General features: G+C 41.1%; 1 protein-coding gene across 1 annotated transcript in view; it reads right to left on the bottom strand.

Moving 5' to 3' along the window:
• PLXDC1 (plexin domain containing 1) overlaps positions 1-14448 on the bottom strand; it is a 124530-nt gene that overhangs the window by 73982 nt on the left and 36100 nt on the right. Inside the window, exons 4-6 of the mRNA XM_040436303.1 lie at positions 4935-5004; positions 4719-4841; positions 4095-4213 (exon numbers count right to left, since the gene is read on the bottom strand). Of these exons, the coding sequence (XP_040292237.1) occupies positions 4095-4213; positions 4719-4841; positions 4935-5004 (312 nt within the window). The remainder of the gene's footprint in view (positions 1-4094; positions 4214-4718; positions 4842-4934; positions 5005-14448) is intronic.

The following is a 14448-nucleotide window of genomic DNA, read 5'->3' as shown; positions in this document are numbered from 1 at the left end:
GACATCATGATCATTGGTCACTTGGCCTAGGTGCAGCTCAGCTCCATTAAAGTGAACGGGGCTGAGCTGCGATACCAAGCACAGCTGCTATATAATGTACAGCGCTGTGCATGGTAAGCAGAGAGACAGCTGCGGGACTACTGTGAGCGACGGTGCCTTCTCGTACAGCTGATAGGCGGGGTCCCAGGTGTTGGATCCCCACCAATCAGATAGTAATGACCTGTCCTGAGGATAGGACCGGCACTCACTCGGATGCAATTTATTTTCTTTATTGATCACATATGAAGACACTTGTGATGCGTTTCGGCTCAGGGAATGAGCCTTTCTCAAACAGGCATTACAAGACAAAAATCAGGGATTTAAATAGCCTCAAGATGCAGGATATGACATCAGGTTACCAAGGAAATCATGTATACAAAAGATCGGAAGCAGAAAAAGGTAATCAGTGTTCAAAGTAGATCACATATTATTAAATTATAACAATGAATACTGCATACAAATTTTGTTGTATAAAATCACAGAAAATCCATCACGTTTTCTGTAAGAAAAAAAGGAAGGGAAAAAAAAATTAATCAACAGGATTAAAATTCATCAATGTCTGTATAGGCTCTGGCCATAATATTCCAATGTTTATTTATTATAGAGCTGCATTTATTTATCCAAGGATGATATTTCACTACAAATGGAATCTGTGGTTTTTTTTGGAATATGAATTTCAGAATCCACCGATGATATGCTACAAGAGGTCTAAAAATATACGTGATATGGTGGTCAAGGCTGATGTTGGCAGTGATAAAATGGCGAGACAGATGACACTATCAACACCTAGAAGAGGTACATTTCCCTGTTTGCAGTGTATACATTGCTGCAGTGTAATTAGAGGAGAATAGTTTACTCATCCACACACAGGTGAGAGATTCTCTATCAATGACTTTTTCACATGCAACAGTAAATTTGTTATACAGGGTGGGCCATTTATATGGATACACCTTAATAAAATGGGAATGGTTGGAGATATTAACTTCCTGTTTGTGTCAGATTAGTATATGTCAGGGGGAAAACTTTTCAAGATGGGTGTTGACCATGGTGGCCATTTTGAAGTCGGCCATTTTGAATCCAACTTTTGTTTTTTCAATAGGAAGAGGGTCATGTGAAACATCAAACTTATTGGGAATTTCACAAGAAAAACAATGGTGTGCTTGGTTTTAACGTAACTTTATTCTTTCATGAGTTATTCACAAGTTTCTCACAACTTATCAAATGTGTTCAATGTGCTGCCTATTGTGTTGGATTGTCAATGCAACCCTCTTCTCCCACTCTTCACACACTGATAGGAACACCGCAGGAGAAATGCTAGCACAGGCTTCCAGTATCCGTAGTTTCAGGTACTGCACATCTCGTATCTTCACAGCATAGACAATTGCCTTCAGATGACCCCAAAGATAAAAGTCTAAGGGGGTCAGATCGGGAGACCTTGGGGGCCATTCAACTGGCCCACGACGACCAATCCACTTTCCAGGAAACTGTTCATCTAGGAATGCTCGGACCTGACACCCATAATGTGGTGGTGCACCATCTTGCTGGAAAAACTAAGGGAACGTGCCAGCTTCAGTGCATAAAGAGGGAAACACATCATAATGTAGCAATTTCGCATATCCAGTGGCCTTGAGGTTTCCATTGATGAAGAATGGCCCCACTATCTTTGTACCCCATATACCACACCATAAATTTTTTTGTTCCAACAGTCTTGGAGGGATCTATCCAATGTGGGTTAGTGTCAGACCAATAGCGGTGGTTTTGTTTGTTAACTTCACCATTCACATAAAAGTTTGCCTCATCACTGAACAAAATCTTCTGTGAAAACTGAGGGTCCTGTTCCAATTTTTGTTTTGCCCATTCTGCAAATTCAGTGCGCCGATCTGGGTCATCCTCGTTGAGATGCTGCAGTAGCTGGAGTTTGTAAGGGTGCCATTTGTGAGTAGCTAATATCCGCCGAAGGGATGTTCGACTAATGCCACTCTCCAGTGACATGCGGCGAGTGCTACGCTGTGGGCTCTTGCTGAATGAAGCTAGGACAGCCACTGATGTTTCTTCATTAGAGATTTCATGCGTCCACATTTTGGCAAATCCAACACTGAACCAGTTTCACGAAACTTAGCAAGCAGTTTGCTAACTGTAGCATGGGAGATGGGTGGTCTCGTAGGGTGTCTTGCATTGAAATCTGCTGCAATGACCCGGTTACTGCGTTCAGCAGACATCAACACAATTTCTATCCGCTCCTCACGTATTAACCTCGGCGACATGTCAATGGCTGTAAACAAAGAGAAACTTGTAAATAACTCATGAAAGAATAAAGTTACGTTAAAACCAAGCACACCATTGTTTTTCGTGTGAAATTCCCAATAAGTTTGATGTGTCACATGACCCTCTTACTATTGAAAAAACAAAAGTTGGATTCAAAATGGCTGACTTCAAAATGGCCGCCATGGTCACCACCCATCTTGAAAAGTTTCCCCCCTCACATATACTAATGGCCCACAAACAGGAAGTTAATATCACCAAACATTCCCATTTTATTAAGGTGTATCCATATAAATGGCCCACCCTGTATACATCTTGAAATGTCCGTGCGGACTCATATATGTTGGTGAGACATCTACTAGAATGAAGGACAGATTTTGTAAACATAAATCAACCATACGGAAAAAGAATTTGCTACTTCCAATACCGTACCACTTTGATCAATGTCGACATAACATCTCACAATTGCGTTTTCAGATAATAGAACAAGTACCTTGTCCACGGAGAGGTGGCAGAATTAAATCTCTAAAAAAACGAGAAGCCTTTTGGATGCACAAATTGCAGACCCTGGAACCAAAAGGGCTAAATCGAGATTATGACCTGAATAGTTTCCTTTGATGTAGAGTTTACTCTGAGCATACATTTTAATCCTGTTGATCAAAAAAAAATTCCCTTCCCTTTTTTTCTTACAGAAAATGTGATGGATTTTCTGTGATTTTATACAACAAAAAAAATTTCTTTGCGTTTCATCTATATGATGTGATCTCTGCTTCTTTAGTATAGTTAATAGTAACACTTTTGTATGCAGCATACATATAATTTAAAAATATGTGATCTACTTTGAACACTGATTACCTTTTTCTGCTTTCGATCTTTTGTATACATGATTTAATCTGACGTCATATCCTGTGTCTTCCGGGCTATTTAAATCCCTGATTTTTGTCTTGTAATGCCTGTTTGAGAAAGGCTCGTTCCCTGAGCCGAAACGCGTCACAAGTGTCTTTATATGTGACCAATAAAGAAAAGAAATTGCATCGAGTGTGTGCCGGTCTTATCTTCAACTATGTACATGTGAGTCTGACCCCTTACACGTGCACCACGCCATAGAGAGGACGGAGTGCCAACTGCTTTTTACTTGACCTGTCCTGAGGATAGGTCATCCCTTAAAAAAAAACGGGAAACCCCTTTAAGTTTGTGTATTATTTATAGACTATCAGGGCTTGCAATTTCTGGAATCATGACTAAAAAACGTGGTTGAATGCAGCTGCTAACCAGTATACAGGAGGAAAAGCAAATGCCACCTCTTGGAATACAAATATCTTGTTTTAAGCTCAACAATAAAAGGCAGTGCGTTCTCTTTGAAAATGGCACAACTACTTGTTGCCATCTACATGAAATTTCTCACCTCTGTTCTGAACACTTCTGTACGTCAGAGTGATAAATCTCCCTTAGGAACTGAATGACACACAGTGGAGTTTGTTAATTTCTTGTGTATAACATCTCCTGGTATGAGGGGGCAGGGGCAGAGCATGGCGCCAGTGAGCAAGGGCTAAATGAGTAATGTAGAGCATGCTCACCACCCCTCATATCTCATGGCACCAGGAAGGAGTAAAGGAATTTGTAAAGTGATGACACTTCACTGCAACATGACTGCCTTTATTTACTGTGTAAAGCATGGACATCTGTATTGTAGCCAGGTCAAATTTATTTTTTTCCAGATTGTAATTTCGATCAAGAATATACAATTTTTCATCATTCATTCAAACTTTTATGTAATAATAGTAATCATATACCTCTTTGTACCCAAACACAATCCGTCCATCATTATATAAAGCAGCTAGAAAAGTAAAGTTTCCAGCATTTTCTCTGTCATGGAGACGAACTTGGTTCCACTGAACCACAACACATGTACCTGTCAGAGACAATGCAAGGTTATGCTTGTGAACATTTTCTATTCACATCAGTATACATGTTCTCTTTAAAATCATTACTCAGTAAGGGTCCATTCACACATCCGTGTGTGTTTTGCGGATCTGCAAAACATGGACAGCGGCAATGTGCGTTCCTCATTTCGCGGACCGCACATTGCCGGCACTAAGAGAATATGCCTATTCTTGTCCGCTATTGCGGACAAGAATAGGACATGTTCTATTTTTTTCAGGATCGGAATTGCGGACCCATAGAAATGTATGGGTCTGCAATTCCGTTCCGCAAAATGCGGAATGGAATTGCGGATGTGTGAATGGAGCCTTATGCAGTGAAAAATTGTCTTCTAGAAGTATGGTGCTCTCAAAAAAGAGGGGTCATGTTCAGTGGGTAAAAGGGAATTGAAAATATATCACAGAATATATCACAAATATATCCCAGAATAATTTGACTATCTGTAGATTGCAGAGCTTCTATAATACTGTACTTACCATTGTCCCTGTACCTGATTGTAGATTCCTTGGAGTAACTCGGGTTGAAATTTGCCATGAGAGGTGCTATGTACTGTGTTGCAGTCAGCATGCTATGAAGGATGTCGCCCATAAAGATGAAACCTGGGGGTAATCCATATATTATTTATATTCTGTAATATATAATTAGCAAAAAAATAAATAAGCAACATACCAGCAGGGTTTAATTTCTCTCACCTCCAGTAGCTATTGTGATGTGCCTCAATGGATGCCCATAGAAAGGGAAGTCAAAGGAAAGAACGACTCTCTGTAAGCGAAAAATACATACGGTAGATGATATATAGACTGCAGAACGAAGGAAATGGAGTGAGGTTGTAGACCAAGGTTACAGTAGTAAAGCTTACAGTAATCCAGACAAGAACATGCAAGTACAAATAATGTACATTGTAAAAGATCTGGTTATGTTCTACAGCACTATCACAGAATACCACTATAATATAAAACGTAACCTTTATTATACTATTATATTAAAATAACCCCACATATAGCACATATTGAACAAAACAACAAATAATACATATAGTCGGGATCCGATGGTCATCAGTCCTCCATGATGTAGGAAGGGGCAATTTCATAGGCAGGGTGGTTATGTAGACTTGGGGCTCTTTCCGTACTAGTCACCCTAAACTTTGATCCCTGCCTACAAAACGGAATGGCTGCCCCGATAGGGGCGATCCCGTATTCAGGAACCTCCTATATGCCCTAAGATGGCCCTGAAACCAGGTGATACCGGCCCACCCTATTGGGGTGGCCTATAGTTGATAATGTGGACTAATCTAGATACACAAAAAATAATAAATGCGGAATATATCAAAAATATATTTGCTCATATATGATGATGGAATTTATATTCCCCCAGTAAAGATTATTATGAGCAAAGCAACTGTCCAAACAGACGCCAAGTACACTTTCAACTCTATTGTATATTATTGATGTTATTAAAAGGGTACCTCGATAGTTAGAAAATACCAACACATATATAAGGTCCCTTTGTCCCAACCCAGCGCGTTCCGCCCGGTTTAATAAATAGGGCTCATCAGGGGACACTCAACACGTGTCCCAATAGGCATCAGACAGGCATAAAGTATAGTTGTTAAACATGTATACCAATAATTAATAACTTATTCAGCCGCAAAATAATGATCAAACTCGAATCATAGACCAAAGATCAAGTTTGGCTTGCGGCTCCCAACTCTCCTCAACTGGTTGTGCCAACAATCAAGATGCCCACTTGTAACACCAATCTAGTGCTTTCCACGTATCACACCAGTTCAATTGTATGTGTTCACGTCTCAAATACAACGTGTTACATCCATATATTGCATGTCACGCATATTGGTAATCATATCAGTGGTACTTGTGTGCCGGGAATTCTACCCAAGATGGTCAAGTCACCAGTGAGTAAGGTTACTCCATTCCTAGTAGATACGGGCCACTGATCCAGTGATCTAAGACAAAAACAATATTGACAATGTACATGGTAGCCCGCCGAGAATATGAACAAAACAGTACCGCTATTAAAAGGCAGCACGACATACCTGTGTCCAACCTCCCATCAGTGTAGATAGAGTGACACACATGGGGGCGTTAGTCCAATTTAAATCAGCCGCCAGTTCTGGAGAAGGGGAGGCTACCTGTGTCCCAATTAGTCACGTCAGTTCCGGCCGCACACAGTGACGCAGTCGACATCACGTGTGTAACTTGCCGGTCACGTGATGCCGCAGCATCACATCCGGTCACATGGGACATTCTGTAACTGCCCGGACACTACGTGACCAACTATGATCACATGATCGGCTCAATAATCTTGAGTGTATCGATCCAATTTGTACCCACCGCATATGTCATTTATTCTCAGGTATATATACATTAGGTGTTTGCTGTTTTGTTCCTATAAGGTAGAGGGCAGGATATCTTGCTGTTACAATGAAAAGTAGAAGGGAGGGGGATCAACTGCCAAAGTATACGGGTCAGTAATACCCGTTCAGTGCTCAGATATTAATTGAAAGGGGTAGATCAAGTACGTGGAATGGCCCAATATTATCGGGGATGGAAACACATTCCCCATTACAATATTAATTAAACCAGGGTCAGATGACCACTACTTGATCAGATATGTAGCTGGCTAATTAGAGAAAATATGAGTAGTCAATATTGTCATTGAGGCCTGATGGTAACATAGTGTTTAACATGTAGATCCATTTGGGCTCTTTTTGTTTCAAGATTTTGTCAACATCTCGAATTGCCACCATGGTGAAGCAACACATGTCTTGCGAGTGGTTTGTTGCGTTTGTTTCGAATGTCGCCAAGATGTTCTAATATCCTTTTCTTAAAGGCTCTTCTCGTTTTACCGACATACCTACTACCGCACTCACACTGTGCCATATAGGCCAAACCTACAGTGTTACAGTTTGCAAATGTATGTGCAGTGTATGTTCTTCTCTGATCGCTGTCAGAGAAGGTGTCTGTCACGATAGGTAGTTAAGCGGGGAAATAACCAAACACAGGAAAACAAACAGAACAAACGACTAGGCCCAAAAGCTAGGGAGAAAAGGGTCACCTCCTAGCGATCCCTAAAAGCTTTCCCTAAACTGCTGTGCCCATGTGCCTACCCTTATGGTGGATATGCACATGCCCTCGCACCTAAAACCTAAACACCCTGGGCAAACCCTAAGCAGCAGGGAAAAGGGAAGAGGCAACCTGCTTCTTCAAACCAGGAAGAAGCAACCGTCTCCCTAGAGGCCTAGATAAAACACACAAAGAGAAATGAAGGAGAGGACTTATCTTGCTCAGAGCTGGAGCAGACAATCCACCACAAATCAAGAGCTCCCAGGAAAGAGCTATAACCCGCACAGGTCACTGGGGGAAGGAGGGATAAATAGCCTCACTCACAATGAAACCCAGTACACCTGAGGGAAGGTGGATCCAGCTCAAACCCAAATCAAAACAAACAAAGTCCGACATGTGCAGCCAGTCTGACAGATCTCCGCACATTCACAGGGCAAGGCGTGACAGTGTCCCCTACTTTAATAAAGGAACACGCCTTACATCTACCACACTTGTGGGTACCACTTCTCCTATCCGTCAACCAGGTTTTTTGTATGGTAGGTGGCTCAAAATGACTATGCACTAATGCATCTCTTAGACTACGTCCACGTCTAAAAGTTATAGCTGGATATTCTTTGAAAACGTTGGTTAGATCTGGGTCAGTTTTAAGGAAAGACCAATAACATCCCAGAATTTCCCGAACTCTGTAGGCTTCTGTATCAAATGTACCGATAACCCTAATGATTTTTTGTGGCCCTTCCTTTCTCCCTTTCGCCTGGAGTAGTGTGGATCTATTCACGGATTCAGCATGGTTCCAAGCCTGATACAGGCAGGAGTCAGAATCCCCTCTATCCTTAAAGCGGTGGAATAATGATGAGGACCCCCAGGAATTGTCCCTTAGGGATCCCTCTTTTCAATTGTTTAGGATGGAAGCTGTCCCATCTAAGTAAACTGTTCATGGATGTTTCTTTACGAAAGAGTGTGGTATTCAGGATGTTGTTTTCTCCTTTCTGGATTTGTACATCTAAAAATGTTATTCTATCACATTGGAGCTCATATGTAAAGAACAACCCTATATGATTAGTATTAAGATCTTTCATAAAAAGCTTAAAATCATCCGGTGTTCCGGACCACAGTAATAGAATATCGTCAATGAACCTAGACCAAAAACTAATGTACCTCGTCCACCGTGTCATGGTCTCAGAAAAGAAAAGAGTGTCGTCCCACCAGCCCAGGAGCAAATTAGCATAAGTTGGGGCACATGGGCTCCCCATCGTTGTGCCCCTGAGCTGGTGGTAAAATTGCCCATTGAACACGAAGTAGTTGTGATTTAACACAAAGTCCAATAGTCGGATCACAAAATGATTGTGATCTTTTAGATCAATTGATCTAGAATCCAGAAAATACTTGAGAGCTGCCAGGCCCTGATTGTGTGGGATTGAAGTATATAGAGCCTCGACGTCGATAGACGCTAACCACACCCCTGGTTCTAATGTGATACCGTCAATATGTCTAAGAAGGTCCGTTGTATCTCGAAGATAAGATGGCAGTGCTATCACAAATGGACGGAGTATCTGGTCAATGTATGTACCTGCATGTTCGGTCAGACTGTAAATCCCAGATACTATTGGTCAACCCTAGAGGGGACTGGTCCCCCTATGAATTTTTGGAAGGCAATAAAATGTAGCCACCCTCGGATTTGGTGGTCCAAGGTATTCATGTTCCTTCCGGTCGATCAGCCTCCCCTCAAGGGCCTCCAGCAGAATCTGGGATATTTTTTGTGAATAGACTATGGTGGGGTTGTCTTTCAGTCGTTCATAGCTCGACCTGTCTGATAAAAGTGAATTACACATGTTGCAATATTGCTGATTAGACAGAACCACCACGTTTCCTCCCTTATCAGATGGTTTAACCACCAGATTTTTATTTGGACTCAGGTGTCGCAGTGCCTCCATATCAGAGGATGTATAGTTCTTACTACCCAATGTAGGTACAATATTGTTAACATTCCTAATCACCGAAGTCAAAAACAGGTCGATGTTTGCTTCCCCTAGTGTTTTAGGGGGCATCTTAGTGCTCTTATTTCTTAAGGTGTTGAACATGCCATGGCCTTTGGGGCGTTCATTGTCCTCCAGAAGGTCAACCAGAATATCAAAGCCTTCCAAGTCCCCCGGTTCAAGCCCCAACTCGAGGCTTCTTTTTTTATCCGAGGAGCAAAAAATATGCCACCTGAGCTTTCTGATGAATAGGTGAATATCTTTCACCAATTCAAAAGTACTGAAACGTGTGGTAGGTACAAATGGTAGTCCCTTTGTGAGCAATTTTTGTTCAGTGTCTGATAGAGGTACTTCTGACAAATTCAGAATCACAGGTTGCGCCACAGATATTGTTAATTTCTCTTGTTTTGCTGGGGTTGTTGAACCCGGTCCCTCAAGGTGTATGTGCTCAAAGGTGGCTGACCTAAAAAAGGGGAAGTGTTTATAGTAGAGGATGCTGAAGATGAGGCAAAGTCTAATGAGGGAGCCCCCAGTGATACTGATGTTATAGGTGGTTTCCCACCATGATCTCCTTTTGTGAGCCCTTCTTCCCTTGGGGGTAGGGTAGTCTGAGATTCCCATTGTGTCCCTGGATACTGATTAACTTGCTGGTTTCCCCTTGATTGAAACTTTGTAGTGGAGAAACGATTCCTAGTCCTATTTCGGCCCCTGCCTCTCTAATTAGACCTTTGGTCATAGTATTGTTGTTGTGGCTGATAGTGCTCCAAATCTGAGCTTTCTGCCTCTGATACTGAACTTTCACCAATTGACCCCTTCTGGCTGGGCCGTGGCACTATATATGCAGTTTTGTTTCTGAACTCGTTTAGGTCCTTAATAAATTGACGATGTTTCTGTTCAACCAGACTAGATTTGAACCTCTCAAAATTCAGTTGTAATTCTGACTCCTTTTTAGAGAATTCTGGGTGGTCCTTGACTTTCAACGCCACCTCTATTTGACTATTTAGTTGTTTCTCAAGGAGAAGGAGACGCCAGGGTTTCTCAATGGGCGTCTCATTCTCCCTGGCTGTGCCGTGATCCGCTGTGATTGGATTGCGGCACAGCCAGGGAGAAGGAGACGCCCATTGAGAAACCCTGGCGTCTCCTCCTCCCTGTACCGATGCTCAGTATTAACATACTGAGCGGGAAAACTGCAAGGGGGCACAGGAGCGATATTTAAAAGAAACAGGCAGGGTGGCAGCATCAGTGGGGGGTACCCCGCAAGTAAAGGTATTTATCTAGAATAAATAAAAATCATGAAAGGTCCTCTTTAAACAGCTGCAGAGATATCTGCGTTTTTATTCATATGCAAAAGAACGAGGAGCACCAAGGACAAGGCTGAATCTTTGTAGCACTGCTTTTGTAACACCCCTGTGCTCTGCACACTCCCCCCTCCCCTTGATGGACAGGGCTAGACATCAGCACGCTGAGGGCAGTGTCGTGTCATAGTATGTACATATCATATACACTACTAAGGCTTTACCATCTCTAGAATAGAGGTTTTCTGCTGCCGAGAAAAGCAGTGCTCCAAGGATTCAGTTGTGCCCCTGCTGCTCCAATTTGCTAATTTGCATATGAATAAAACAGCAGAAATCTCTGCAACTGCTTAGCATCCAGACAAAAGGTATCCATAGTAAGAATATCCAGCTCGTATTACTATCCTTATTTTGTATCTCCACGTGCACAGAAACCACAGGTAAGACCTCCAATTACGAAACATACAAAAATTAATCTAGCACCGAAGTATCTCTGAGTTGCTCGTTTCTTTATTGGTGGCGTGTGCGTTTTAAAAAATATATAAAACAGTATCGACACAAATCCTCTCACTACAGCGATAGTCTACACGTTTCGAACCAGAAAGTTCTTACTCATGACTAAAGAAATTGCCCAACCAACTGAGATTTATAAAGGGCTATTCCTGTCTCCAACTCCATTGAAAGTCGGAAGGAGGAGACAGGTGTGTAGCCTCATTTTCATTGATTGGGGCGTTACTAGTGTTGCTATCCTAATTACATACAAAGTGCAAGAAACATATAAAATGTGACATTTTGTGTGCTCATTAACAAAAGCAATGGATGGCAATATAGTCCATGGATCTCATTTGCGTTTTGGTAAAATCCAAAGTCTTATCCTACAAAAAAACGTGAACATGAGCTTGCATGTCCCACAAGCCGCACAATCTGAATACAAATGTGAAAATAAACTATTGTTAATCACTGCGTATAGTGCAGCAAGGATACACATGGCTGATATAAATATAAGAAAAATTGGTGGAAATGTAAGAACACAAAATGCTGATTCTGAAAATATTCAATAAACATGCATCAGTTGCTTCTTTAAATTTAAGCCTGTTGGGGATCTAGTTTTTAATCTGAATATCCAAAAGGCTTCTCTTTGTAAAATTAGCCTTTTAATATCCCCTCCTTGAACCGGAGTAAAAACTCGTTCAATAGCATAAGCACAAAAGTGCTGTAAAGAACGATTGTGTTCTGTGATGAAATGTTTTGCTGCACTGGAGATATTCACATAAGATGAATTTGTGATGTAGGATATATATTCGAGAATTCTTGCTTTGAATTTCCTATATGTACTACCCACATACAGTAAGTCGCATCGTTTACATTCCACCACATAAATAACCCCAGTAGAATTGCAGTTTATATATGATTTGATGGGGAAATTGGAAATGTGGTCCGAATCATGAAAAGTTTTTTTGCACGTTTTGCAGGGATGACTCCCACATCGAGTAAAACCTACCAGGTATTGGGTTTATTGGTCTTAGAAGTTTGTGAGAAATAAGAGGGAGAAAGGGTGTTAGCAAGGGTGGGGGGACTGGAAACTATTCTGTGTTCATTTTTAAGTATTTCATATAGTGTCTCGTCTTCATAGAGGATAGAGATACATTTAGAAAGCACCTGTTGTATTTGTGAAAACTGTTTGCTGTATGTAAGAACTAGCGTAGGTATTGTATGCTTAGCTCTCTTTTTGTTTGGAATTGTTATTGGCTTTTTTAAATAGTAAGTCTCATTTGGATTTATTTTGAGCTATAACTCTAGCTCTTGAAATCATCCATTGGGGATACCATCTTTCTGATAGACGGATATTAATTGTTTGACTTTCCCTCTGAAATAAATAATCCACGCTACAATTTCTCCTAGCGCGGATGAACTCGCCTACAGGGATTGCTTTCAACGTATATGTAGGATGATGACTATTGGCTCTCAGGATTGTGTTGCCTGCAATGGATTTGCGGTATGTCTGCGTTTGTATAATCTGATTACTAGCATGTGTAAGGGTTAAATCCAAAATAATTATTGTAACTGTATCATAAGAGCAGACAAAACGCAAGTTGTAAGGATTATTATTTTAGAAATAATTAAAAAATGGGGGTATGGCAGACACATCATCGCTCCAGATTAGGAGCAGATCATCGATGTATCGGCCATACCACTCAATGGCTCCCAGAAATGGATTCATTATTATAAATATATCCACAATACAAAGGAGAAAACACAGCCAGCACTACTGAACGTGGTACGGTGCAGGTAACTTGCTCTCAGCAACCATGCAAAAAATCGAGTGGTGCTCAACCAAAATGAAAAACCAATAAAGTCATCAAAGCTAGAAGAAAAAAGAGAAGGCGGCACTCACCGAATCTTCAACAAGTCGTAGCTTTATTCGGGTTAAAACATAGCGGGTGCGGGTCACAATTCACAGAAGAAAAAAGGCAACAGCCGTTTCGTGCAACAATCACGCTTTGTCAAGCCTCCTGTGACGTGAAAGGGGAGCACCATATATACCTGTCTCCTCTCTGCACGTCACTGCTAAACAGGTGCATCAATCAATTCTTCGGATCACCTTCGTGTGTAAATTTAAACATTAAAATCATACAGCAAGGTCATTTTTATCGTTAAAGCCTAAACCTCCCATCGCATTAGTTTTAATAATCCATTCGGCTTCTCGTAGGGATAAGTTTTTTTTGCCATAAACAGTATACCTATTTAAATGTAGAGTTGCCCATCATACTTGCCCTACCAAAAGTTCATAAGGGGTTAAATCCCCCACCTCTTCGATCCATAATTTCTGGGATAGGCTCTTTAACAGAGCGACTGGGGCAATGGCTGAATACTATTTTGCAACCTCTGGTTAAACGCGTCCCTGGATATGTCAGAGATACTGGGGACGTTCCCAGAGGATTTTATGATAAAAAATGGAAAGAAAGTTTTACCTGGTTGACCACGGATGTGGTTTCTTTGTATCCATCCATACCCCATCATGTTGCATTACTTACCCTGGAATATCACCTGCATAAATATAGTAATATGTGTTGGAGGTCACTAGTTTCCTTCTAACACACAATTACTTCTCCTTTGACAGCTGCTATTTTTTGCAGATACAGGGGGTTTCTATGGGGGCTAAATTCTCTCCATCGCTTGCTAACCTCTCTATGTCTTACTGGGAGGAGCGATATATTTATAATGATGAATCCAATTCTGGGAGCCATTGAGTGGTATGGCCGATACATCGATGATCTGCTCCTAATCTGGAGCGATGATGTGTGTGCCATACCCTCATTTTTTAATTATTTAAATAATAATCCTTACAACTTGCGTTTTGTCTGCTCTTATGATACAGTTGCAATACATTTTTTGGATTTAACCCTTACAGGTGCTAGTAATCAGATTATACAAACGCAGACATACCGCAAATCCATTGCAGGCAACACAATCCTGAGAGCCAATAGTCATCATCCTACATATACGTTGAAAGCAATCCCTGTAGGCGAGTTCATCCGCACTAGGAGCAATTGTAGCGCGGATTATTTATTTCAGAGGGAAAGTCAAACAATTAATATCCGTCTATCAGAAAGAGGGTATCCCCAATGGATGATTTCAAGAGCTAGAGTTATAGCTCAAAATAAATCCAGATGGGACTTACTATTTAAAAAAGCCAATAACAATTCCAAACAAAAGAGAGCTAAGCATACAATACCTACACTAGTTCTTACATACAGCAAACAGTTTTCACAAATACAACAGGTGCTGTCTAAATGTATCTCTAGCCTCTATTAAGACGAGACACTATATGAAATACTTAAAAATGAACACAGA

This window comes from Bufo bufo, chromosome 6 (genome assembly GCF_905171765.1).
Source record: "Bufo bufo chromosome 6, aBufBuf1.1, whole genome shotgun sequence".
NCBI lineage: Eukaryota > Metazoa > Chordata > Amphibia > Anura > Bufonidae > Bufo > Bufo bufo.
The sequence above is the reverse complement of the archived record's forward strand: the minus strand, read 5'-3'. Positions and strand labels throughout refer to the sequence as shown.